At 35.9% G+C, this 27,654-nt stretch overlaps 1 protein-coding gene across 3 annotated transcripts in view; it reads left to right on the top strand.

Moving 5' to 3' along the window:
- Positions 1-27,654, top strand: part of Sema3c (semaphorin 3C) — a 150,574-nt gene that overhangs the window by 73,543 nt on the left and 49,377 nt on the right. For all 3 annotated transcript variants that reach the window (XM_087902474.1, XM_087902475.1, XM_087902476.1), the window contains 9 exons: positions 1,825-1,985; positions 3,057-3,119; positions 12,984-13,103; positions 16,779-16,869; positions 19,278-19,397; positions 21,842-21,984; positions 23,117-23,231; positions 24,772-24,841; positions 26,651-26,795. In XM_087902474.1, coding sequence (XP_087758600.1) covers positions 1,825-1,985; positions 3,057-3,119; positions 12,984-13,103; positions 16,779-16,869; positions 19,278-19,397; positions 21,842-21,984; positions 23,117-23,231; positions 24,772-24,841; positions 26,651-26,795 — 1,028 coding nt within the window. The remainder of the gene's footprint in view (positions 1-1,824; positions 1,986-3,056; positions 3,120-12,983; positions 13,104-16,778; positions 16,870-19,277; positions 19,398-21,841; positions 21,985-23,116; positions 23,232-24,771; positions 24,842-26,650; positions 26,796-27,654) is intronic.

The following is a 27,654-nucleotide window of genomic DNA, read 5'->3' as shown; positions in this document are numbered from 1 at the left end:
TCACAGATGGGATTCTTGACTTCCTCTAAGAATCTTTGGAGTTTTTATTTTGCTGAAAGTAAACTGTGGTCATTAACAATTGTTGTCGAAACACGACTTGGGTTCTATGTCTCTAAATTTAGAATCAGTATGTCATGAAATCAGAAACCTTAGAAAACATCCACTTTCAGAGCTTGTCACTGTTTAAAGTCATGGTCCCATGATCAATAGAACTTATGAACGTCTGTATAGAAGTTATAAGTGTTGTAGAGATTTTTACCTGCAGAGAAAACTGCTTACATTGTGTGTGTTGACTTTGCTTATTGTCCTGTGTCTTCCTGGTTCTAAAAGTTCAGTTTGCAGGCAGATACTCAACTTAATGAGCTTGAGTCACTGATCACTGAGAGGTTACAATGCTGGGGATTTACATATCTGAACTCATGCTTTCCCTTTGACAAATGCATCGGCATGCTGTCATTCAAATGGTGTTGCCTCCTAAAGGAGAAATAGGACAATAATTGTTTTCAAGTGACTTAGCAGAGCATAATAACGTAGTGGAAATTACAAAAAAAAAAGTATCAGTTATTTAGAGTTATTTGGAGATGATCCTAAAACGGTGAATGTACTGACCCAGAGAATGAAACATTGATAAGAAGTAAGACACTTCCATGCCATTGATTTCTCTCGCACTTACTGTACTGGCTGATGACTTTCACTGAGAAATCTGAGATTCCTGCAAATGCAAATAATTTTTTAAGTCATATAGAGTCAGCACGAACAATACCTTGCTGTTTTAATTCATCAGAGAGCAATAAATAACTATATATGTTAGCAAACATTTTTAAATTAATTAAGTCTTTAAATCTAATTTTCTAAGAACTTCATATATGAATATTTCATCTACATAACTTCTTTTCCTCCCTCCTCTTTCTCCAACTTTTTTCATGCCCTCCCCTTTCAAACTCACAGTCTCATTGTTTTTAATTGTTATTTATAATATAAATATATATACACAAATATATATACAAACACTTGCAGACATATGCATACGCATTCATGCATACACCCGTATACCTAACTTATTGAGTCAATTTAACATTGTCTGTATGTATATGTCCATCGATGACTACTTTGCATTGGACAACCTATATTGGAGCTTGTCTGTAGAGGAGATTGATTTTGCCTTTCCTGTCAGCCATTGAGCACTAATAGCTCTTCATCTGGCAGCAGGATGTTGTGTAGATTCCTCGGGTCATATTGGTCAATCCGTTTTGCCATTATGCCATTCCTTCTCAGGCAACTATATTGTTGAGAGCTCATTGGTGTATTTTCCCTCTCTAGCCGCAGGTATCCTGAGCTACTGGGTATAAGAATCGTTCCTCTTCCTCTTCTGTAATGTTTTCTGTGCCGTAGGTGTAGAAGTTGCACTGCTGATGTATTAATTAGGGTTAGGCATCCCATGGACAATTATTATCCACATTTTGACCAGTTGCGCATCACTGTAGCAGTCTCTATCTGCTGTTAAAAGCTTATTTGAAAAGAAGAGAGAACTACATTAAGGACTTGCAATACAGTTAGAAATGGCATTAATTTAGGGAAAGGGCATTAATAGCTTCTCCTCTAGTAGGTGGCAAAGCTTACGGTACCAGGTATGAGTTCCCTTTTAGTTAGTCTGACATATAAGCTGTTGGTTATACTAAAGGTACAAAGTAGCACTGTGGAAACACCTCTATCAAAGAAGAAAGATTTGTAAGTTATTTTTGCTTTTTTGTTAAACATTTCAGCAAAATCGTGAAATTATAGAACCAACCCACTCTGTTCAACATTTCTTATTCACTATTTCAGAGCTTCGAGAAACCAAGACCTCTGAATATTTCAGCCTGTCCCACCACCAGTTAGACTACAGGATATTACTGATGGATGAAGATCAAGACCGGATATATGTGGGGAGCAAAGACCACATCCTGTCCTTGAATATCAACAATATCAGTCAAGAACCTTTGAGTGTAAGTTTGTCATTTGCATGAGAGAAGTCTTGACATTATAGGTATTTAAAAGAATTCAAATACATTAAAAAATAACATATATTATATTAGAAAAAGGAAAACTACTAGAAACATGGACACATACATACACACACTGAAGTTACTTTTTACTTCACTGCTGAAAATTATGGTTAGTTCATTAGGTTTCAGAAGTTTTAAAAATTTATTTAAACTCCTCAAATAATTGTAAAAACATTCCTTGTATATCCATCTATTCAAAAGAAAAAGGAGTGAGTGGGGAAGGAGAAGTTTACCAAGAAAGTCCTGGATAGAAAAAGAAGAAGCATGTCTTCTGTATGTAATTTATAGAGGGTGAGGAATACAGCTGCTAGCTATATGGATATTTGAAGAACCATACTTTAGATTTATTATTCTTCTTTTGCAGTAAAAAGGCGAAGTCAAGCATCAATGAAATAAAAAAGCAAAACTGTGTTAATGATATGTTTATCATAAATAGCACACTTTGCATTTATTATATTAAAGGATGACAACTCAAAATGTCTTCTTTTTTTGCCAGATGTGACTCAAAACAACAGCAGTTTAGAATGTCAGAACAGTGCCTCCCAGGGGCTGTGGTTTCATTGCATGTGTTCCACTGTTGAGGCACATGGACCCTCACTTTAGTAAATCTGTCAGTCTGGCTGTGTTGTTTACAAAAGGTAATACTCAGCTAAGATAGACAATAAACATAATTCATAATGATAGGAACAGGGGGCAAAAGTGTGAGTCCGGCAGGCAAAATGTGCGTTGTATTTTGCACATTTATGTTTATAATGATTTTATTTAAATACACAATTACAGATTTTCATGTGTTCCTGAACAGGTTTTGTTAAAGAAAACTGGATGAGCAAAAATTGAATGGTTCAGCAGCATAATAGCCAAATAGTTTGAATTCAGAAGGTGAAAGGGGAATCATGAAAACCAAAAATAGTAACACCCTACAGAAACCACATAGTCCAAAGCACATGAAGAATGTTGGGTTGCTGTGTGCCTGATTGTTATTATACAAACTGTATGTCTTTCCCTGAGCAGGTTTTCTGGCCGGCATCAACAATCAAAGTTGAAGAATGCAAAATGGCTGGCAAAGATCCTACAGTAAGTAGTTGAAGAGCACACACACACACACACACACACACCACATAAAAACACACACAATACATATATGTACAGTGTCCTACTTACATGCATTGTGTACATACAAATACACCCACTTCTATGCACAGTCACACAACACACACACACAGACGCGTACACACACAAACATACACATTCATACATACACATGCACATTACACACATACACTACCTACATCATAATGCAGTCATTACATATACCACATACACACAAATGTCACCCCACCACAAACACACACACAAACACACACAGAGACACACACACGCACGTCTGTGCCAACTGCTTAGTCTTCAAATGTATATGGCTTGAGAGTAGACTGGGATTGGTGGTGTTGGCGATCCTTGGCTGGACAGATATTAAAAATGTAATGCGACAGGCCTGGAATTCTTGGGCCATCTGTAACTTTAGAATTCCTGACTTGCTAAACTTTCCTGCTTTGCTTTCATTATCTAATGCGGACACTTTTCATGATGGATTTCACCAATAAACCTTTTTCCGAGTGACTCCAACCTGTAAAATTCTCAGCAGGCTGCTGAAAGAAAGATAATGTGAGCGTCTGGAGTAACTCCTAGATACCATGGGAACTATTCCTAGGATTCTTGGTGAAAAAGTAGTCATGAGCCTGCACATTCCAGATAAATAAGCCCACAGTGATGAACAGTACATTTGTTAATTGAAATAATTACCAACCGCAATGAAAACAGACATACACATAGACAAATGTGAAGTGTAACAATTGTTCAAGTTGGAGTCCCTTACACCAGCTTCAGTGGAAAGGGTCAAGCAAAGAATCTATATTGATTTCTATGAATGAGTTTCTGTCATTGATGTCAAATTATTCTAGAATATTCCATAAGAAATGCATGGAGTTGATTTTTTATCAACACAATCCTGCATATATATCATTCACATTTTTCCCTCAAATCATGAAAAATATCATAATGGAACTAAGTATCAAAAATATGCACTGTCATGAATAATTTTGTAAAAGACTTTTGTTCAATCTTTTGCACAGTTATTTATTTGATAAAGAACATTACACACCAGTTGCACATATAGCATAATTCTAGTTACTAAATATATAATTTTTGTAAACACAGACTTAATTTCACTTTCCTTAACCATATCTAGTTGAAAAAAATAACTTGGTTTTAGTGAGCAATAAAATAGATTTAAATTAAGGAATGCAATAGAAATATGGTTATTATATAGAAAATCTAGTCTGTTTATACATAGACATCCAGGTTTGAGAGGATCGTATGAAGTAGTAGCCTCAGCTTTGTGTTCTGAAATGTTTGGCTGACCACACTACAGTAGAAAGAAGAGATTCTGAAAGGGTTAATGTCTCGATGGAGCCTTAAAAGTAAGTGCTCTGGAGAGGCATTGAGACAAGTTAGTAATGAGGGAGACTAATCCATATTGAAATAAATTTTTTAGTATGACTGACTCTCAAAACAGCTTCGCGATATAAACTTTTATAAAGGCTGGAGAAAGTCCTGGCAGCAGCAGAAGCTTTAAGCAGCTCTTTTTAACCTGTGGGTCATCACCCCTTTGGGAGATCACCTAAGACCACTGGAAAACACAGATATTCACATTGAGATTCATAAGAGCAGCAAAATTAGGATTATGAAACAGTAACACAAATAATTTAATGGTTGGGGTCAGCACAACATGAGGAATGTGTTAAAGTGTCACCGCAGTAGGAAGGTTAAGGACCCCTACTCGAGAGGGCAAGATCTCTGTGTATTATTCCACAAGTGTTCTTGGGAACCATGACCAGGAGTGACTCAGCTCTAATGCTACATTTTCAATTTTATATTTCATTCAGTTAACAGAACTTAAAAGAGGAAGAAAAAGCATGAGAACATACAGTTAAAATCTAAAGGAAGTATAGAGGGTGGAAATCCAGGCGAGGGGACAATGTACATTTTGTTAGCCTTTCAGGGAAAAAACAAAAAACAAAAAAACATTGCAGGGTGCTGTGCTGTGGAGAATGAGTTTCCTTAAACTAGTCTTCCAATAACTGGGCATGGGTTGAGCAGTTCTCTTTCCTCCCCTAGTGAAGACATTACCCACTGATGCGTGTCTGATCATGTCTTCCTTTCACCACAATCATAACCCGTGGCCATGTTACTAAGTTTCCTGATGTTTTGTTCAGGAAGGTTTGCATTTCCAATTGACAGCAGTTGCTGTTGGGCAAGTACGTAGACTGTAGATACGTTTGCATACTCCTTTTCCAAAAACTGATCCTTATTCATCTCAAGTGTGTAGCCAAGTCATTTGGTCCCTTTCTCCCCTTGGCGAAACAGAAACCTATTGTTATGTGCTTTGTGATAATTAAAATTTATTTGATAAAATCTTCAGTACAGGCTTAATATTTCCCCACAATTTTATTATGCTGTAATACCAAGCATTGGTATTGTTAATTCTTCCCTATGTCCAATTGCTACACACTTGAGAAGTCATCCATGACAAGATCTGTTTTATGCATTTTTATGATTAAACAGGAGAGGTTTTGCTTTTCCAGATAAAAATGTTGAGTTCTGGGAAATAATAATCTATGAAATTCTTTAAACTACTACTTTATCTGTGTAGGAGAAGAGACTTTGTAATAAATACGTCTTGTACCCTATGTGTGAAGTCCTTACAGAGACCTCCTGTGATTCTGATGTCAAGGAGAAAAGACCAGTGGGAACTCACCAATGAGAAACAGCTATTTGAACGTTCTATAGACAATGGGTTTTATTTTAATTTTAATTGACACCAAGTGTTTGCAAATATCTTCACAATGTTGAAATAGTTGCTACCCAATAACATAGCATTTCACCTTTTAAAAGATAGCAATCGAGTATTTTTTATTAGTAGAGTTTCACACATGTTTTGGCTGTATCCATCCTCCTACAGCTTTCCCCAGTTCACCCTGACTGACATTTTAAAAGCTATGTAAACCGGCTTTTAAAAGTTGTGAACAACTTTTGTGTTAATGAGGTGCAGGCAATATGTATAAGTGGCTTTCCAATACACCAGAATGATTAGACATATATGTAGCAATTATGAGACACCACACTCAAATTTAAAGGAACAAACCAGGTGCTGTTCTGTGTTCCATTCAAATCTTGAAAGCTCTGCAGTTATACAAAGTAGAAACTGAAAGGAGTTGTGATTTAAAGATTATGAAACTGAGCGAGTAAGGAGAATGGGAACCTTGTTCCGAGGGTTGCAGTAGCGAGTGTGATGGCCATCGTCTGGTGGAGGACAACTACCTTAGACCGTGACCTTCACAGCCAAATTGCACGTCCTGCTGGGAGAGAGCAGAAGGGCTACAGAGACACCAGGCAAAAACAGCAGTGGAGCTGGGATATTCCGAAAGCTTGCTTTGATAGGTTTGAGAGAAACCACGCTGGCTATATCATTTAACATTACCCTGTGTTTCCTATCAATTGGAAGATTCACTTAAGTTAAATCCTCTTCTTTTCCCCACATCCTTTTGATTTATGCTGCATCTGAATATTAAGTCTAATTGCTCTGGATTTTTGAATTTCAAACCATCTTCTGAGTCCTTCTGGTCACGATACACTGGCTGTTCTCTAGAAAGCCCTCCCCTACCACTGCTGGACTTGGTGCTCCTTCTGTGTGTGCCCCTGAAACGCCTTCCCACTTACTGCATTGATTCTTAATGATGTCTCTCTGCACTAATTGGAAATGCTGTGTGGCAAATGTCATTATCCACTGTGCCCAGATTTGCATCTAGAAAACTTGATCAAATAAGTTCATCTAAACAAGTTCGGAATAGCAAGGAAGGCAATTAAGCAAGGAATTCTGTTCAAAGAGTTTATTAGGCACTGGCAATGTGACATGGTAGATGCTCTTAGATTAGCAATGCCTAAAGAAAATGTATGTATTTCAGAAAAACACTTTGCTATATTTTTCTTTTAAATATATTTATCATCTCTTAAGTAAAATAGAAAGTGGGAGTAAAAGTCCAGAAAAACAACAAAAAGAAACCAGAATTCATACTACAGAAATTTCATTTTTAAATGAAATCTATATCAAATTATAAATGAACTTAATTTTTAAAGGAGATGATAGTAGCATAGTTTAGTTTGTGAATGTATGCCTAGTATGTAAGCCATCCTTTGTGTCCTACCCCAATATTATGTAAGCCCAGCATGGTGGCACCCACCCTTAATCCCCTGCCCTTGGACCAGAGACCCAGTTGTCAGTAGGAAAGGAGTTAGCTAAAGGGCAGCCAGTGCTATAGGAGACACGTTCCCAAGATAAGGGGCAGGAGAGTCAAATCCAGCAGCATCTTAAACATTATACCAGATAATAAATATTCTACAATAATTATTTTATTGAGGGTAAATTATCATAGTGGAAACACAGCAATATTTCAGTTCAATTAAAGAGGACATAGGCTATTTTATTTTAATCTTTAACCGACAAAAGTTAACTTCAGAAAGTAATGACATAGGTCTATTTAAACATACAATTTGGAGACTGTGGGCATAGTTCTTGAATTGGTTCAGCATAGATGATGGCCTTCTCATTGGACAAGGATGGAAGGGATGCTTTCCATTATCTGACAAGAACCAGGATAAACATATCTGGTGTTGCGGTCTGGCTCTAAAATACCCCTCACAAGCTTGTGTTCCAATGGCTCACTCTTCATTTTGTAGCACTATTTTGAAGGTTATGGCGTTTTTAGAGGGCGCCCACTTGTCATAATAGGTCACTAGAGACTTCCCTTTGAAAATTGTACCCTTCTTTGATTCTAGACTTCCTTATGTCCTTTTTGGGCCTTGCTGTGTGAATGCTTGCTACTACAAGCTCCCATGACTACAGAGCCACTCTGCTATGCTTCCTACAGTGTGATGGACTGAAATATTCATATATATGTAATATGCCTGGATATTATATGTGTGTATACATCCACATATATACATACATGCAGATATATGCATGTTATATAGACATACATGTATATGTGTATGTATGTGTATATATATATATATTATATAATAGTATGATCCATAGAAACATTATAGGGTTTTTATTTTGCTTATTATTGAAGTGAAATCCCCATATACACGTAATATACCGGATTATATATATTTGTATATGTATATATACATATGCATGCACATGTATATGTGCGTGCATGCACGTGTGTGCGCGCGCACACACACACACACACACACACACACACATATATATATATATATATATATATATATATATATATATATATATATATATATATATTTCACAAAGTATGTTTTGGGAGTCTCTAGGACAACCCTGACCAAGATAGGAAATGCTCTTGAGATCCCAACCCTAGCCAAAGAACACACCAAATGATTATCAAATACCAAAGGATCAGCCTGAAAATATGTGTATAGAAGTAAACACACACATATTCACAACATCAATTGTTCTTTTAAAGAAAAGAAAGTCCACGAATTTGAAAGAGAGTGAAGGCAGAGGTACATAGCAAAGATTGGTGGGAAGAAAGAAGGAGGAAGTAATGTAATCATAATCCCAAAGAAAATGAAGAAGGCTTCTTTGGTATTTATTTCCACCAAAGTCTGCAATAGCAAATCTTTAACACATTAGTATTGTGACAGAGCCAGCACTAATTGGGAAGGACAGATGGCCTGCCCAAATAAGTGTTCCCACAGCTTTATTAATATTTTGCTCAAAGCAAATGTTATTACTGCTATTTTACTAATGCAAAATTAGAATCACAGAAAACCTACATAACTGACTTATTAACACCTAGAAAAACTTAAGCCAAGGTTTAAATCCAGGTCCCTGGCTCTGTGGACTGCACATTTGATTATTACATATTCCCATCAGAATCTCTCCTGCCCGTGTGAAGACAATGGTGTGATGAGAGACCCACTCCAGTTGTTTCCTTTTTCATGACACAGTTCTCTATTACACTTACCACTCTAGGGCAGTCACTCGAAACAGAAAAAGACAAAAAGAAGAAAGTTCCCACCAACTCATGCAATTGTTTTTCTTTTGCATTTTTTTACATGTGTGTGCGTGTGTGTGTGTGTGTGTGTGTGTGTGTGTGTGTGTGTGTGTGTGTATCAGTGTGTGTGAATGTAACTCCCTGCTGAGGCCAAAAAAAAGAGATGTCCAATACCCTGGAACTCGAGCTATGCACGGTTGTGAGCCACCTAATGTGGGTGCTGGGAACCAAGTTCAAGCCTCATGAAAAATCTATGGTGCTATCTCTCCAGTTCCATGCCTTTGTTTACTGATTATGGGATTTTCATTAGGAAAATTCTTTTTTAGGCATCTTTAGTGCAAAGACTATTCTGCAAGACCCAGATGAAATTATACTTCGGCTAAAGCTTTATACTGAGTTCATACATGAATGTGGTTATGTCTGTTTTAGTATGCAGTCCCACGACGGCTCCATGGATCCTACCATAGCTTACTATATATGCTCCTCTCCTTCATCTGAGTGGAGAAAGTTGTCCTGGCATTCAAGTGTTGCTAAGCCTAGATACAGTGCCTTAACAAATATTTGCTGGAGAGAATGAATTTACAGCACAGGTTATGTCTAAAATAAGGTCAGGAGCTGATGCTCAGCAATGGGAAAGCAGAACTCAGAGACGATGGTGGCTGGCAATGATTGGCTCAACTGTTCAGCATCACTTAGTTTTAGGGAGGAAGAGGTGAGAGATTAACTGAGTGTGACAGGTAAGAAATTGTCTACTGAGAGCAAAAATGCTACAGAAATCTGGTCACTGATAGTGGCCACAGTTTCCGTCTGAGGTTAAGAAACTCCATTTAGTCTCTTTTGGAAATCAACTTTCTTATTAATAAATCGAAAGTTGGCTACTTAATTGAAATATTGCTGTAAGAGTTAAGGCAATCTATGTATGTGGATGAAAATCTTACTGACATGAAAACACTAGGTTTGTGTAAGTACTAAATACTGAAAAGAAAAGTGTGGGTTCTTAATGCATGGGTGTACGACAATGTACAGAAATGTATGGATTAAATATTATTCATGTGCTTGAAAATCTTCCTTATAGTAGCTCCCTGTGTGAATTTGGCACACACAAATAAATTTGTTATTTATTTTTCTGAAGGGAACTGAGTTTCAGAAAGATAAAAAAATGAAGAATTTATGTAAAGCCATTAAGAAATATGCATTTACAGTGCATGTCAGTTCCAAAGCTAAATACTGAGCATCCTGGGAGGTACTAATGATAAAATATATAACATAATTATATAAGACACATAGACATATGTGCCTTCTGTCACATAGATAACAAAAGTATATCCATAATAGACACATGCAGAAATTTGAAGTGATATAGTTTTATCTCTAATATAAAAATACGTTGTTGACTTTTTCCTTTTAGTATAGCAACAATTTATCAGAGAAAATTGTCTGCAGATCCCAAGATAAGGCAGATGTAACCTTTCCTCTCTAAATTTGCATTAAATTCATGTTTTATCTTGAGGTCATCAGTACAAAATTCCAGAGTGACTGATAATGAATGTGAAAAATATAAGCATGGGTCTCTTTGCTCACAAATCTTGACATAAGACATGTTATATACACACCACTCTTCGGTTTTGCTGTTTCTTCAGGGTATTATGTTATCAACTCTTGCTATGAAATTCATCTGCAGGTAAATCTAAAATTAGGTGTCAAGCACAACACTGTATATTTAACAAAGATCATACTGTCTTAACATTAAAATAAAGTGTGTAGCCTGGACATTAAGAATTAATTTCTTTGACATTAGAATTAAAGACTGATTAATAGTACATAGTAAAAACATCTTAAAATTCTCATCACAAAAAGAAATATATATTGATTGACAAGTAAAAATGAATATTTAACAAAACTGACGGAATATATAAAATAATATAAATGTTTAAATCAAGTTTACCTCCTATTTTTGCACTTTACTTTGTTCTACTTTGTAGTAACATAAATACTGGATAAGCAACACACCTAGATATCATGAAAAAGGAACATGTACTATAGACTATCCAGGGAGACACTACTGTTTGCAATATTTTATAGCCTTTATTAAACAAATTATACTTCAGATTAAAATTTTTCTATAAAATTCTATGAGAGAAAATAACTTGGTACAGGTATATCCTTCTGTCTCAGGCTTGATTAATTTATAATCAGCAAAAGTAATGAGCATTTCAGTGGTAAAGGTTGGGATGATTAATTTGGCCACAAAGAGCTCACAAACTGCTACAAGGTAGCAGTAAATTTAGAAGCACAGCAATGACATCCTTGCCAATTTAGTTTAACTGGAGTCAGGTGAAAAACAGTCTTGAAAAAAGTGAAAAAGGTATTTGGTGGGGACCCAGGATAGAGACGATGATTCCACCATTCTTCATAGAAGCAGCAGCTCTTCAGGTATTCTAAGGTGGCTTTCATTTCTCAGTTGGACAGAGTAGCCACGTTTACCATTGGGAACTCATGATGATATAGAATGTGAATGAACGCAACTTCACTTCAAATATGTATGTAGTGTGTGTGTGTGTGTGTGTGTGTGTGTGTGTGTGATATTTTAAGGAAAACTAGAGCAGACAAGTAATGGTATGTCTGTGCTATGTTTTGCATTTATTTGTTTGTTTTTGTTGGGTGGATGTACTTGTGGGGGCAAGTGCAAACACAAGTAGAAGGGTGAGAATCAATTTTCAGAGGTGTTTTCTAACACTGTGGGTGCTGGGGAGGAAACTTGAGACTTCAGGCTTCATGGGAAGCAACCTTAATCATTGATCCACCTTGCTGGCTGGACTCGATCACATAAAAAGGTTGAGCTTGTAGAACAAACTCTAAAGTTTAGAGCAGAAACACTTATACAGGATCGACTTGGATGCTAGCTGAGCAGTTACAGCACTTACGATGCAAGCGGCAAGTGTGAGGACCAGAGTTCAAATCCAGAGAAGCCGTGTGAATGCTGTTCTGGGTGGGCCTTAAGCCTGGCTGCCTGTCATTCTTGTACTCAGAGGGTGGAGAATCTCCCAGGTAATCCAACCACATTATCCACGTCTATCAATTCTGAATTCAATTGAGAGGCTCTGCCTCGGTGATAACCTGCCAAAAGATGGAGGAAGACACCTGACTTTAATATCACGTCTCCATGCACAAGCATACATGTGTGAACATGCATAAACATAATCGCACACCCTTACATACACAAGAAAATGAACAACGAAAACCTCAAACGGGGTATGAAACATTTCAACATAAAAAAAAGGATCATTTTAATCAGAACATGAAGTTGGCTGCTTGTTCCCAAAACAGATGAATGGGATAAACCAAGCTGTTCTCTTATTGTATCTTCAAAGAGGTCCCTTAACAATAACATTGAGAAGTTAGAAAGTAAATATGCAAATTATGTCTAAATTGGATGGGTGGGTTGAGCTCATTTTCATACAAGTCTTTGAATTAAATAGAAACAGCAATGTTTGTTCTCCCAAAAACTATAAAAATAAAAGGTTTTGTCTGTTCTGTTCACTGAAAACGCCCGGGGTTCTGAAATCACCTGACTTACATTTGCCAAATCTCTTTCTGCAATAATGTTGGAACTATTGCTGAGTAGCTGAATATTTCAGGATTCCAAGTCTCAGCATTTGATTTCTTATTTTCATAAGCTAAATGAGTGTTATCCGAGGGCATTTACAAGTTTAGACAGTTTCTCCAAGACACGGACAAGAGCAGATATCATGTCACGTTCACCTCCCTCATCACATCTCAGGCTGACAGAGCTGCCGAAGGTGGAAACAGGGCACGGTCTCACTAGCTCTTTTCCTTTTGCCAGCATGGCTGTGGTAATTTCGTCCGTGTTATCCAGACATTCAACCGAACTCACCTTTACGTCTGCGGGAGTGGCGCTTTCAGCCCGGTGTGCACTTACCTAAACAGGGGAAGGAGATCCGAGGTAAGCCTGGCCGGCTCACTGTGTCCACTTGGGTGGTACTATCTGAAGCTTGACGGTATATCAGAGTTAAAAATGTGGGAATTCAATGACAGTAGAATATTATCATGTTTTTTACACACACATGAATATATTTCATTTCGATTTTGTCTGCCAAGGCAAGCTAAATTGCACTCTTTTGCTTTTCAAATTAAACGTATTTACTTGTTTCTGAATATACAGGTTGTAAAATCAAGGAAAATGATAAATTTATAATTGTATTAAATGTAAAGCACTAAAGTACAGAAATACTGGGCTTACACTTGCTTTCATAAATATATATACACGTATATATTCATTCTTACATTTTAATTTCAGTACACGCTATGTGTATGTACTTTAAGAGGTGTTTAAAGTAGGATATGAAATGTCTTGTTGAAAAAAGCTTTGTAAGTTGACAAATCATGCTTTCATTTAAAACTGACATTACCTTGTGCTAGTTCATTCTCACCTTACTCTTTTACTGCTCACGGTGATATGAGTTGCTACAGTCTGCTGTTTGCTAAATACTAGTCAGACAGTCAACTCGTATACTGTCAGCTGCAAGGCCATCCGGGGATCTGTGGAATCAAAGGCTGCCCTGTTATCCCAGGACAGTGGCTGAGACTAGCGCTGTGCAGAAATATGGAACCACCCCCATATTCCATTCCTTCAATCAGCTGCATTATTTCACTTAAAACAGTATTTTAGAAGCTAAATTATTGAAAACTACATTTAGTTCATTATTTAACTTAAACTTAGAAAGTCCTGTTCTTAAGTCATGTCTTAACTGACTGTTAAAGATAAGAATTATGGGAAAACCCATCAATATCACTATTAATATTCTTTGTAAACTTTTCTTCAGTAAAAGCCAATGTGCTTTGCTTTTAATGTAGTTGAACAAAGATTTTGCTGTACTCCATTTTATTGAATTACATTTTATACATATACTTTATAGATACACATATATAATTAAATGAATATAGTCACTGAAGACTAACTGAATAATTATCATTGGATCTCAGATATTTTTTTTTCTAAATGGGGCTCCAAATTCTACTGAAATATTCACAATCTTAAAGGGAACGTCAGACATTTTGTCAGATGTACCGAGCTGAGCATTAGGGCCACATGCATGCGATCAATGTCAATTCTGTTAGTTGGTAAGCACATGTGGTCTTTCCATTTCTAGTGTCTTTGTCAAATTCTCTCTTCAGTGTCTTAGACTTCACTGTAGAGGTTGTTCACCTCCACGGTTAAGCTTAATCCCTAGATGTTTTAAGCATTGTGAATAAAATATTTCTCCTAATTTCTTTCTGGAAAGTTTGCTATTGGTATCTGGAGAAATACTGGTGCAGCCCTGATGAACATGGACTTCATCCTCACGGTTGATGGGAGCATAAACTCACAAGGTCACTTAGAGAGGTCAGCATGGAGGTTTCTCTAGAAGACTAAAAGCAGAGCTACCTATGACCCAGCTTTCCCACTTCTGGATAGATACTCAGAGGACTCTATCTTGGTTTCTTTGCTGTTGCTGTGAAAAAATACTTTGCCCAAAACAAGATAATGGAGAACAGGTTTAGTTAGCTCTAGGCCATTGTGATAGGGAAATCATCCCAGCAGCACCTTGAAACAGCTAGTCATATTAAGTTTAAAATCAAAGGGTGAAAGATAAATACTGCATGTTTAACTCACAAGCAGATCATAGAATTTAAATGTTATATGTGTAGGGGCAGTGGGTCTTTAAAATGAAAATAGATTATGGCACGGGAAAGAGACATGGATGGTACCAGAATACCCGAGGAAAGAAATCTGTAGGGGAAGAGTACCCCATGGCAGAGGGGTGTGGGAACAGGTGAATGGAGCTAGAGGAGGATTAACAAAGTATGTACAGAAATTCCATATTAAAACCAATTCAAAACTTAAGAAAATTGAAAGTATTAAAGTTTATATTGTAATTCAAAAGGAAAAGGGAAGAAGAAAGACTTAATGATCTGGGAGGAATAGGGCTGAGTTCGTAGGAAGTTAGATGAACAGCCTTATTTCCGCTTGAAATAAATGATTAATATTTCACCACATTTCCCAATGTTGACTTTAACTAGATTGTAATTAAGATCACACAGAGAAGAGGGGACTGAGTAACGGAGAAATGGGCCGTCAGAGAACACCTGGTACCTGTTTCATCAATTACTTCAGTGCCAACACTGGCTTATCTGGGGAAATCTGTTTCTGCCTCTAGGATCTCAACCAAGATTATTAATTTTTCTTATTTTCTTTAGTCTGTGTAATTATTTTCTTTGGAGAGCAGATGTGCTGGTGTCAGGGGGCTGAATCTGGATTGTTTTGAACTCCACTTAGCTATGATTGCCTATGATTGATTTATGGACTCCTCTTCTTTAACCATTGTTATCACAGATACATATAAATTTATATGTATATATATATATATATATATATATATATATATATATATACATAGACACAAGTTGCTGGGTCCCTTCAGTGTTGCATTGTGTATGGGCTTCTAGGGCAAAAGCACAGTCCATTTTCTTGATTCAAGCACCTTATTTTCTATTTTCTTTCCCAAATCACCCTAAAGAAGAAGTATAATCAGTCATTTCTTAAGCAATGTTCTGGTCATTTTTATCTCTGCGTTCAAAAAATATTATGAGACTATATTTATTCAGGATGGTTTTCAAAAACCTAACTTGATAATTACAGTTCTCCATCATCTGATGTAATCCACAAAGTGTCCATTTTTTTGCCCCTCTGTTTCAGTAATAGTTTGTACTAAGTTGATAGATGGAAAATGTCAGCATCTTTATTTATAAAATCTCTCTCTCTGGGCTGCTTACTGTGCACCACTTAAATCAGTGCAACTGAATTTACTGCCTGATAATCTTGTCGGTCCTATTCTCTCTCTCTGCACACTTCTTCTGCTAAGCATTGAACAGAATCTTACATAACTGAGGTTTGTATTTTGTTCTCTTGAGTTTCCATCTTTCTCATTAGGAATCTAAGTTACTCAATGCCCAAGACTTCTGTAATCTTGCTTACTGTATGTGTTTGGTTAATCTTCACGGACATAACAGATAATTGTTTTTTTAAACAAAACAGATAATTGAATAGATTATATTTTAATATACATTATCGTTTTAAATCATGTACAATTTGTTACACAAGAATTAAGTAGTAACATGGAATTTTAGTTCTTAAAAGTCTCATTTTAGAAACGTTGTAATCATTGCATACATTATTCCATGGTTGTTACTTTTCTTCCTTTGTATAAGGTTCTACAAATACATCTATTATACTTATAATGATTTTAGATTTCCAAGTGACTTTTGATGTTATTGATCTAAGAAGAACTTATGCTTTTATGTAACTCATGTGCATGGTTTACAGCTCTTGGGGCTTTAAAATGGGATGAGAGTTAGTCCTGCTAACTCTAAGTTAGGTTAGAGCCTAATTTACAGACGGATTCTTCTGACAGGACAACTGAGTCTAAATATACAAATTGGAGACACAGGAGTAGGAAGTATTTATAAAAATATCTTGATTTATTAAATAATGCTTGTTTATCTAAACTAGTTATAATTCTATTTCATTGTACTTATGATACTGTATCATTATCATCTGATACCCTTTTCTATTACAAAGGACCAAGTTTTCATGATTGACTCTAAGTGTGAATCTGGAAAAGGACGATGTTCCTTCAACCCCAATGTGAACACTGTTTCTGTAATGATCAGTAAGTAGAAAGAGAAAGAGGGAGGGTGGACTAAATAATAGAGAACTCCCACAGCTTATAAATTAGTTAATGTAATTACAAACTTTAAAGATGACTATGAGAAGATCATGAATCTATACAAGTGTGTGTTTACTTGCCTTTCCAGAGGGTTATAACCCTAAAATTACCTCTCTTAGCTTGTGTGGGTCACTGTGTTGTAAGGGTTTGCCATTTCTATTTGATCGCTAAAGTATACAGATTTTCAAGATACTTCTTTCCATTAAATTCCAAGGAGCATTATGAATTAGAAAAATTCAGCATTTTACAACACAGTTGCTGTATCTAATCTACTGACAATTCCAATGGTCATTTGTTATTTAGAACACTTAATGTAGTACTACGAAGAAGGCTGGTATTATCCTTTAAAGAACTTCTCACAGAATTCCTGAAGTTTTGTGAGTGAGTGGTAAACAATTAGACAGCAAAGTATTTTTTGAGTAAAGTTAAAAGGCACAAGTTTATATTTGCATAAAACTCTACATAGAAATCCTGAAAACTTTTTTCTCTTGAAATTCTTCCCAAAGTGTTATTATTTGAGAATTCATTGTTACACAGTGAAGCAGGGATTTCCTTACCTGCTGTTAGAAGCACTGAGAATATGGAGCAAGAAATGAAATCAGTTTGACATGCAGGTTCTCGTAAGGTTTAAGCTATAATTGATTGTGCAGTTTGCAATAATAGAAAGCTCTAAGCCAACCTGAGTATCTTACCTGCTGCCCCCTCATATTGTAAGTATATACAGTTGAAAGCTGTACTCATTAGTGATAGTGAGCAATGGGGATTTGCAATCTATGGTTTTATGACTAATGAACTACAGCAACATGGAAAATAATTATGTCTTATATTGATTGAATAGTCAAATTGATGGATGTATACACATAATAGATATTCAAACAAATATTTAAATAGCTGGACTGTTTAAAAATGACTCATTCTTATTTTTGCTATCACCCTATAAAATGTTGCCATGGGCTTTGTATCCGTTCTGGGAAGGAGAAATTGGGGACAAGATGCCTATCATACCAACTCCTTAACTGGTAGGGGTCTAGTCAATACCTGATGAGCTCATTCTAGAAACGTTTCTGAAGTCACAGGGTGATTGGTAATGAAAAGTCCCCAGACTATCTTACAAAAGATACAGCTTTAATAAAACAGAAGGAAAAGCTTACACAGAGTCCTACCCGTCTGGAACGCTGGAACCAGGCCAGGTCGAGAGGGAGAGAGAGAGAGAGGGCAGGGGCTTTCACCAGCCAGGTTTATAGGTAAACTTTTGCCTTAGGGCAACACGCCCCACAAACAGAATGTGATTGGCTAAACTCCCCTATCACGTTTCATTCTGAAGTCTGCCCTATGCAGCAGATATTTTTATAAATGTACATAGATTTAATGGGAGCAGATAATACATATAAGTTAAATAGCTAAACAGGTCACTTATGACAAATTGGACAGCTTGTTTAGTTTTAGACATAGTTTTTTTTCCCCCTATCACTACTTTTGACAGCACAATTACTGGTGAAAATGTGGGCTGTGTTTACGTTATTATAAACCTTGTAGACTATAATATTAATGTAGTTTCTATATGTTCAAGAAATAAATATGGTAAATATTATGTCCATTCTATTAAGTAAAATATCAGATGTTTAATATGCAATGAGTACTTTCAGGACCATATCTTATAACTCATTTCTTATGCTTTATAAAAAAATGTGAAGATTCAGTATGTTGAATGACATCATCCTAAATTCAAGTGTTTTGCTTGCTTGCCAAATTTGAAAACAGAGACTGCTTGTTCTTTCCTAGCTGCTGAGACTTGAAAAATCACACAGAAACTGTATTAATTGCAAGACTCTTTGGCCTATTAGTTCAAGTTTCTTGTTAACTAATTCTTACATCTTAAATTCACCCATGTCTATTAATCTGTGTATTGCCACAAGGCTGTGGCCTACTGGTAAACTTCCAGTGTGTCTATCTCCTTCAGCAGCTACATGGAGTCCTTGACTCCGCCTACTCTCTTTCTATATCTGTATTCAGATTTACCTCCTGGCTTTACTCTGCAAAGCCATTGTCAAAAAAGCTTTATTCATTATCCAATAAAAGCAACACATATACAGAAGAATATCCCACATCAAAATTTAGAACAAGCAGTTCTTGGATTTGGTTTTATAACTACAAAGTTATCACAATAAAAGCCTATTAAAATTAGACCTTTGTAAATTTGGTGGGCAACAGAAACTAACTCATAACTAACTAATTCATAACTGCAAACTTTTTCCAACAATTGGGATAATGTATTAAGTTAAACCTCCTTGAGCTTTAAAATAAGTTCAAAAGGCGTCGGATTATCTCTGACAATGGTTTCTTTTTCATAGACGAGGAGCTGTTCTCGGGAATGTACATAGATTTCATGGGAACAGACGCTGCTATTTTTCGAAGTTTAACCAAGAGGAATGCAGTCCGAACGGATCAGCACAATTCAAAATGGTTGAGTGGTAAGACACATTCACTGATATTCCCCTTTGATATCTTGTCTTCAGCTAACATTTAATCCTATACTGATAATAAGGAAAGTAGTTAAAAGCTAAAGTATCGAGCTTTGACATAAGTCGTCATAATTGTATATTCTATGTGCCAAATACTTAAGACAATAAATAGCTATCATTTTTATTCCAATTGTTTGATTTATTAATGATGGTATAATTGTCATAGAACTAGGTAAATACAAATGTCACTGTACCCATCACGAGTACCTCCATTTGTTAGATGGTAATAAATTTCAGTTAAATATGGTTTTAGTTCTTGTAATCACTTTTATATTTCCTTAATTCTAAATTGAAGATTTCTACCAAATTCACAACTTTATATATTGCTAATGGATCACACATAGAAACTCTTTGTGTTTGCTTATACTAATAGGCTAAAATTACAGAATGTGACATATTACTGTTTCAAAACGTGACTATTTTTAAATTATGATGATATGATTACTTAATGATAATCCCTGTTTAGTGGTTTCAGACTCTCAAGGTGATTAGGAATCCACACCCTGAAAGGAGGCTAAGCTAATTTTACTGTGTGGTTCCAGTTTGTTCCTATCATGTAGAGGAGGACGAAGTCACTGAGCGCCTGCCATTCCAGCCGCAGGAAACTTGCAAGCTCACTCTAAATTGCCTGTTTAGTTAATGATGCAGTTTAGCATGAATCCCCACAATTAAGCGTTGTGTCTCGCTGATTGGTCAGCGATGAAAGCACTGATTGTCTTGCTTCTTCCAGTTATTCCCCCAGTACTTCTGAAAATAGAATATCCTAAAACGTTGTTTTGTTCCTGAAATAAGGAAACCCTCTGTGTCTACACTGACTACATTTTTTCTTTGAAACATTTCCTCTTCATTTCATTTTTTCATTTGCTGTATTTTAAGGAAAAGCAGAGTCAAATTCTTGATACTGCATCATTTTCTTCTTCTTCTTCTTCTTCTTCTTCTTCTTCTTCTTCTTCTTCTTCTTCTTCTTCTTCTTCTTCTTCTTCTTCTTCTTCTTCTTCGTCTCCTCCTCCCTCCTCCCCCTTCCTCCCTTCTCCCCCTCCTCCTCCTCCTCCTCTTCTCCTCCTCCCCCTCCTCCTCCTTCTCTCCTTCTTCTCCTCCTCCTTCTTCTCCTCCTCTTTCTCCTTCTCCACCTCCCCCTCCTTCTCCTTCTTTTTCTCCTTCACCTCCTTTCCATCGTCTTGATCTTCTTCTTGCTTCCCCTTCTTCCTCTTTTCCTTTTTTTCATACAATATATTGCTTGCAGTTTGCCCTCCCTCCACTCCTCCCAGTTCTTTTACACCTCCTCTCTCATCCAGCTCCACCCCCTTTCTGTCTCTTATAAGAAGACAAACAGGCATATCAGGAATATTAGTAAAATAAAATAGAATATTGTAAAAGGAAAACAAATTGGGATAGGGTAAAACAACGAATGAGAAAGAGCCAAAGAAAAATCACAAGAAATGTATATAGATGCGAGACACACAGAGCATTTCTATGAAAATATAAAACCAGAAGACATGATATATATTCAAAGGACCTGTAAGATAAAACAAAAGCAAAAGCAAAACAACTCCCTCATTGACTTAATATTAGAAGACAAAGACCCTCCAATGATGCAGCTGAGTTAGTTTTGTGTTGGTCACTGACTGCTAGGCACATGGCCTGCCTTTAGTGATTTGCTTCTCCAGTGAGACTCTCTTGAAGGAAACTAATTTTTCAATTGCAAGTGACTATCCAATGAAGAAAGCTACCTGGTTAGGATTGGACCTTCATATTCATATTCCATTTTATTTAAGCTTATATGTACTCAAATGCAAACATGAAATTTAAAACCCAACATAAAAATAAAACAAGCATTAAATTCCATAGAAAATAATTGTTAAAATAATATTCAAGTTTTCGAAACTCATTCAGTTGCAAAGAATTTTTATATTTCTATATATTTCTCTCTGTCTCTGTCTCTCTCTCTGTGTCTCTGTCTCTGTCTCTGTCTCTCTCTGTCTCTGTCTCTCTCTCTCTCTCTCTCTACAGGGTTTCCTTGTAGGTTTGGGGCCTGTCCTGTTTTGGAACTAGCTCTTATAGACTAGGCTGGCCTCAAACTCACAGAAATCTGCCTGCCTCTGCCCCTGAGTGCTGAGATTAAAGGTGTGAGCCACCACCACCCAGATCAATATTACTATATTTCTTAAGTGTCCTTCAGACAGAGATAAGTTTTGGTTTGTCACACTAGAGTTATGGTTTGTTGTGTTTGGTACTCTCCTTGAGGTATGTTGATATACAATGACTGCTTTTTGAAATTTTGCCTATGAACAGTGAATTAACCACTGTCGGGAAAGGAATGCATTTGTTGTCTGTTTCAAAGAGCAGTAGTTGGATTTTTATCATTCACACACTCTTCATACTTCTTTTGCAAGAACCTATGTTTGTGGATGCACATGTTATCCCAGATGGTACTGATCCAAATGATGCTAAGGTGTATTTCTTCTTCAAAGAAAAACTGACCGACAACAATAGGAGCACCAAACAGATTCATTCCATGATTGCAAGAATATGTCCTGTAAGTGCATTGAAATTTTTATTTAAGGAAATAATTCAAATTATGTAATATGCTTTCCAATATTTCAGTGATTTTACCATTTACCATTACCAACAAATAAAATAGAAAGGAGACTGTTAAAGAGCAAGCATTTCAGTAGACAATTATACCACATTTCAGTAAAAATATTTAAGGAAATATTTTGATTTTTTTAAACATAGAAGTACTTTTGGATAATTTTGCAATTCCATTTTCTGTGTTGCAGTCAAGCAACTGTAAATCACCAAAGAAAACAAAATAATTCTTGTAAATAAGATACATCAGAATCTCAGTAACACATAATTCTAAAACATCAAAGCACCATGCATCAGTGGAAAATTAAGAAAGTCTTTTATCATTCTAATTTTCAAGAATGAAGTGTCAGTGTATAAGCACGACATTCAATATCACTGAAAAAATTTTTGATCCAATCTTCTGTATACTCTTTTTAAACTTTTTGGGGGGGCTTATTTATGATAATTTTTTGTCATATTTATTTATTGAAGTAGACTGTGTTATTCTGTTGACTAGAACTCATCTGTTTCTCAAGAATTTGAGTCAATGTAGCAAACTGAGCAGAGACGAAAAGACTGTTGGACATAGAGGAAGACAATAGTCACCAGTGGGCACTATGAAAGAGCAAAATTGCATGTCCTGTGTATTAGCCTGGAAATGCGTGTGATAAACCTTCCACTGAGAAATATGAAGTATAAGTGAAAATGCTGAGGAGTGGGGGGATGAGATAGAACTCTCTGGAGGCTTCGAAGCTCTGAAAGCTATAACTGTATGCAGTAAATTTCATCTACATTTACGAGAATGAACATTTGCCTTGGCAAGTGGAGAACAGTTATTTATTCACCTGATATAACTGTTTATTTTGTATCTTGTAAAAATTGAGTCATATACTTATATTTCCATATAGTCCATTTCTTACTGAGACTGTACTACAAAAGATCGATCAAAAAATACTAAAGATCTTAGTTGTTTTTTTTAAATTGATGATAATCCTTTCTAATCTTTAGATAACACTAAATTAAAAACCAGAATTCTAGCTGAATTATAATACACAATTGTTTCTCCAATCATCTGAATTGTGTTTGTAAAATGGTTCCAGAATGACACTGGTGGACAGCGTAGCCTTGTCAACAAGTGGACCACATTCTTAAAGGCAAGACTTGTGTGCTCCGTCACAGATGAAGATGGCCCCGAGACACATTTTGATGAATTAGGTGCGTGGATATGACGGTGGGCACTGTTTCTGAGAAGGACTTTATGTGTATCATGTGTCTTACTAAAATCTCAGAGAGGTTGCATTTGCTCTGGATGTTAACAGTGTAAATAGTGTTCCACCTTGGGAGGGAATCGTGAGCTGCTCATCCATGTCCGTAAATATGTTAGCAATTTCTTCCAGCATTGAATGCATTGCTAAAATGCTAAAACATTAATATGTGGGGGGGGGTGAAAGGACTTCTAAAATTGATATACAGTATAATATAAATATAATAAGAATGACATGTTTTATCCTTTATAAATGAATTTGTAATATATATTTATTATATTCTGATCTAAAGAAATTTATGTTTAGGTAACTCTAAATGAAAATATTATACACTATTCATTTAAGTTCTTATATTATTAACTAAATAAGTGTATACACAAACATACATGCACACACATATATATGCAAGTTCTACATTAAATAGAAAATTTAATAAAGTTTTTAAAAAGTATCATTATAAATTTAAAAAATTATGATCCCAGTTTAGTTCTTCTTGATGATTCTCACTAAGTGTTCCTTCTATGACAAGAATCTTATGTTCTCCAGATCAAATAAGGACTAATAGTCTTTCAAGGAATGGTTTTCTTGTTAATACATCATAACGCTGTGATAGTTATTTAGAAATGTCTCTTTTCAAATACTATCCATTGAAATGTGTAGCTTAGTCATTCTTAGATTTTGAGGCATATGTTGAGGTAAACAATACATATCTATTACAAACTGCAAAAATGTACTGATTCTGAGAGTTATAAATAAATCTGAAGGAGGCTATTTCTCACATTAAGAAACATTGTCTTTCATAAGTCTACAGTTCTTCAAGACTCAAGATTCATGTTTTATATTTACTGTATTATAAATGCATCGGTCTCTGCCTATAACATACATTAAAGTCTTATTGTTAGAGGAACTATTAGATAAAATAGTCTTGGAATTTTTGAACTTAAGTCTAAATAAAGTTTTGTTACTACAAAGAAAGTTTTACATCTTTTACTTCCCATGCAAAAGATTTTCTTCAGCATTACAACTTCAAAACATAGATTGAAAGAAAACTGAGAGTTGAGTTATTTTTAAATTAAAATTACTGTATCATCAATAGAGGGTTTTGAGGAAATGCAGAATCAAGCCACAGGAAAATATCTGTGCCATTCCTACCTTGGACAGCATGGTCAGCCTTTGCCTTCTCCACAGACTTACAGCATCAAGGATTTCAAAGTTCTAGTCTATAGCATCCATTTGGGGTTTTCCCCTTATTGTTATACAATACCATCATTTCCATAGAGACGCAGTCTTTCTGAATGCTCTCAGTGCCAGGCTAGCATTTTATTTACTCTACTAAGCACTTATCATCACATTATAATAAAATGGAGGAATTTTCCAGTAATACCTTCTTGAGGATTACTCTTCATAGTTGAAAGTGTTGTATTGAGATAATTCAAAATCAGCAACTGGCATTTGAGAAACTTTAAAAGAATATGTTTTCCTTTTGATAGAGGATGTGTTTCTGCTAGAAACTGACAATCCGAGGACCACCCTTGTGTACGGCATCTTCACCACGTCCAGGTAATTATTAAACAGCTGCAGGTCTTTCAGTAAGCAATGAACGCTCCCATTTCACTTGCTTTATCCAGGTCGCTAAAACACATTTGATCTCAACTAATGTTTACAAATGCATTTTGAACAATTGCATGTTGTTCTACAGAAGAAATAAAGCGTGTATAGAATTGCAGAAGTAAGATGCTTAAAGTATTTGTTGACATAGCGAAGTTAAAGACAAATAGTTCTAATAAAATAAGAATCTATGGTTTTGGTGGAGAAGAATATGTTTCTACCTTGTATTTTGGCAGTGGTAGCGTAAGTATATACGTACAAGTCGTGGGAGAGTATATTTAATTATTTAAACTTTTATAACAGACATGCATTATTAAAACTAAAAAATGTTTTTTGTTTTGAATTAAAATAACTTTCACTTCATCACTAAAGTGGTGACGTTGAGAAGGTGACGAGAACTGGACTGGTTCTGTTATTCTGCAATATGACTAATTTTTACATTTTAACATAGGCTTAATATTTTCTAGTTTTTCTTGGAGTCCAAAGGCAACTTTATTATGTTTCGCAGTGCGTTTCCCACAGACTTGATACGTTCTGTGCATATTTCAGTCTATTAATTTTGTACTCGATGTTACTCTGAATTCAGCCTGGAACTCCAGCCAAGTCTTCTAAACTAAAGGGAAGGTTGCACCCGTTCCTTTTCATATATTAGAAACCTGCAAAAACGGTGATTGGAAATATTATTTTCTAAGTGAGTTTTAAATGTGGTATAAGTGCCTGGGGTGATTCTTCAGTAAGAAAGAGATCTTGTTGTTCATACATGAGGCCCTGAGTTAGATCCCTGACACCTACGTAAATGCCAAGTGTGGTGGCATTCCATATGGCCCCACGTCGGTTGGGGATAGAGAGAGGGAGAGACATGTCCTAGACATGTCCAAGTTTGCTGGCGGGCGAGTCTCACCAAAATGGCCATCATCAGGCTCACAGGAATCAGGACAACTGTGACAGAGCACAACACCTGGAGTCTTCCTTTGACTTTTGCGACACATGCCTGCATACAATGTGTATACACCCACCCACACTTATACGCAACATACAGAAAAGAGGAAAAACAAACCGTAAAGTGTGGTGCAATTGCTGCATTGAGCTTTTCAAAATCAAAGAATTGGCAGGAATACTGATTTTCAGTCATTTAGGTTTACACCCCAAGGTGCCCCGGATGTCCTGGATGGTTTGCTTAGCTAATGAATAAATCTAGCAAATGAATAGCATCACTTTATATAAAGTAATTGAATGGCAAAATAAGAAAAATTTCAATAAAATATTGATTTCAGTAAGATACTGATTTTAATAAAATTTTTCTAGTTTATATTTGTCAAAAATTAGCTTGACCATTAAACATTAGAAAGTATCATTTTTATCTACTGGTGTTAATTTAATTCATGATTAAAGTTTTATTTCCATCTAAAACTTTTTTAATTAGGCTTCTAGTTTGAAGTCAATATTAAGTAAAGAAACATGATTTTATTTGCAAGTAGTTATCAGTTGGAGATTTCCTCTGAGCTAGGGATGTGGGTGTGTGTCTACCTCCTCCAGAGGGATCACTGGAGATATCCAGATCAGGGCCTAGTGTTACAAGGTCACTCACTCTGTCCCTGTGGCTGCAGGTCTCTGTACTGATTCCCCTCTGCTGCACGAGGAAGCTTCTCTGCTGCTGAGCAAAGCATGGATTTGCTCCCCTAATCAGAGTGCTCAAATTCACCGGCACAAATGAAATAGATTTTAGAAAAAATAAAACAGATTCTTTGCTTTCATTTTCAGCTCTGTTTTTAAAGGATCTGCAGTGTGTGTGTACCATTTATCTGATATACAGACTGTATTCAATGGGCCTTTTGCTCACAAAGAAGGCCCCAATCACCAGCTAATATCCTATCAAGGCAGAATTCCATACCCTCGCCCTGGCACTGTAAGTACCCATGAAATTTACTTTTATCTTATTTAAGCGAAAACTGTATTTACATCTATTAAATAGAACTATGGTCCTCTGGGTATGCTCATTATGATTTTCAGCTTCATGGTTCTAGCTTAATTTTTGCCTGGTTTGTGATTTGCTAATACGTTTATGTATGTTATAAAAGTGAGATTTTTATAAGTGCTATAATTACTAACAAAATCTCACCAAAAGTCTAAAACACCTTAGTAAAATATGGTGTATATTTTTTTTTCTAATTTTAAAGCCCTCACTTTGAAATTTTCAGAGGGAGACTTAATATGCTAACACTAGTGCCAGCCTGACTCCCCACCTTTCCTTTCTTTGGTTGACACAGTCTTTACTATGTAGCCCTGTCTAGCTTAATCACTAAGTAGATTAGGCTGGTCTTGAACTCACAGAGATCCACCTGCCTCTGATTCCCAAGATCTAGGACTAAAGGCAAGCACCAACATGCGGTACCTGCTAGCTGTTTTTGGGTTGTTTGTTTGTTTGTTTAATAATACTTTTTAAAATATTTTTACATTAAGAAAGTTTGTTGTAGATAATGATATTCTCATGAATATTAACGTGCAGATAACAGTTACCTGCCTTTTTGGCTTATATGTCTGCTTGAATATAAATGAAAAAAATTAATCAGGAATTTTTTTTAACTCCTTGAACCAAATGAAAGTGAAACTATATCTTTCCAGAACTTCTTGGGCTGTGGTGAAGATATTACCAAAAGTGAAATATATGACTGTGAATGTTTACGTTAAAAAGTCAAAACAGACCTGGAGAGATGGCTTGGTTATCAGGATCACCTGTTGTTCTTGCAGAGGGCCCAGGTTTTCAC

This window comes from Myodes glareolus, chromosome 27 (genome assembly GCF_982192425.1).
Source record: "Myodes glareolus chromosome 27, mMyoGla1.1, whole genome shotgun sequence".
NCBI classification, from domain to species: domain Eukaryota; kingdom Metazoa; phylum Chordata; class Mammalia; order Rodentia; family Cricetidae; genus Myodes; species Myodes glareolus.
The sequence above is the reverse complement of the archived record's forward strand: the minus strand, read 5'-3'. Positions and strand labels throughout refer to the sequence as shown.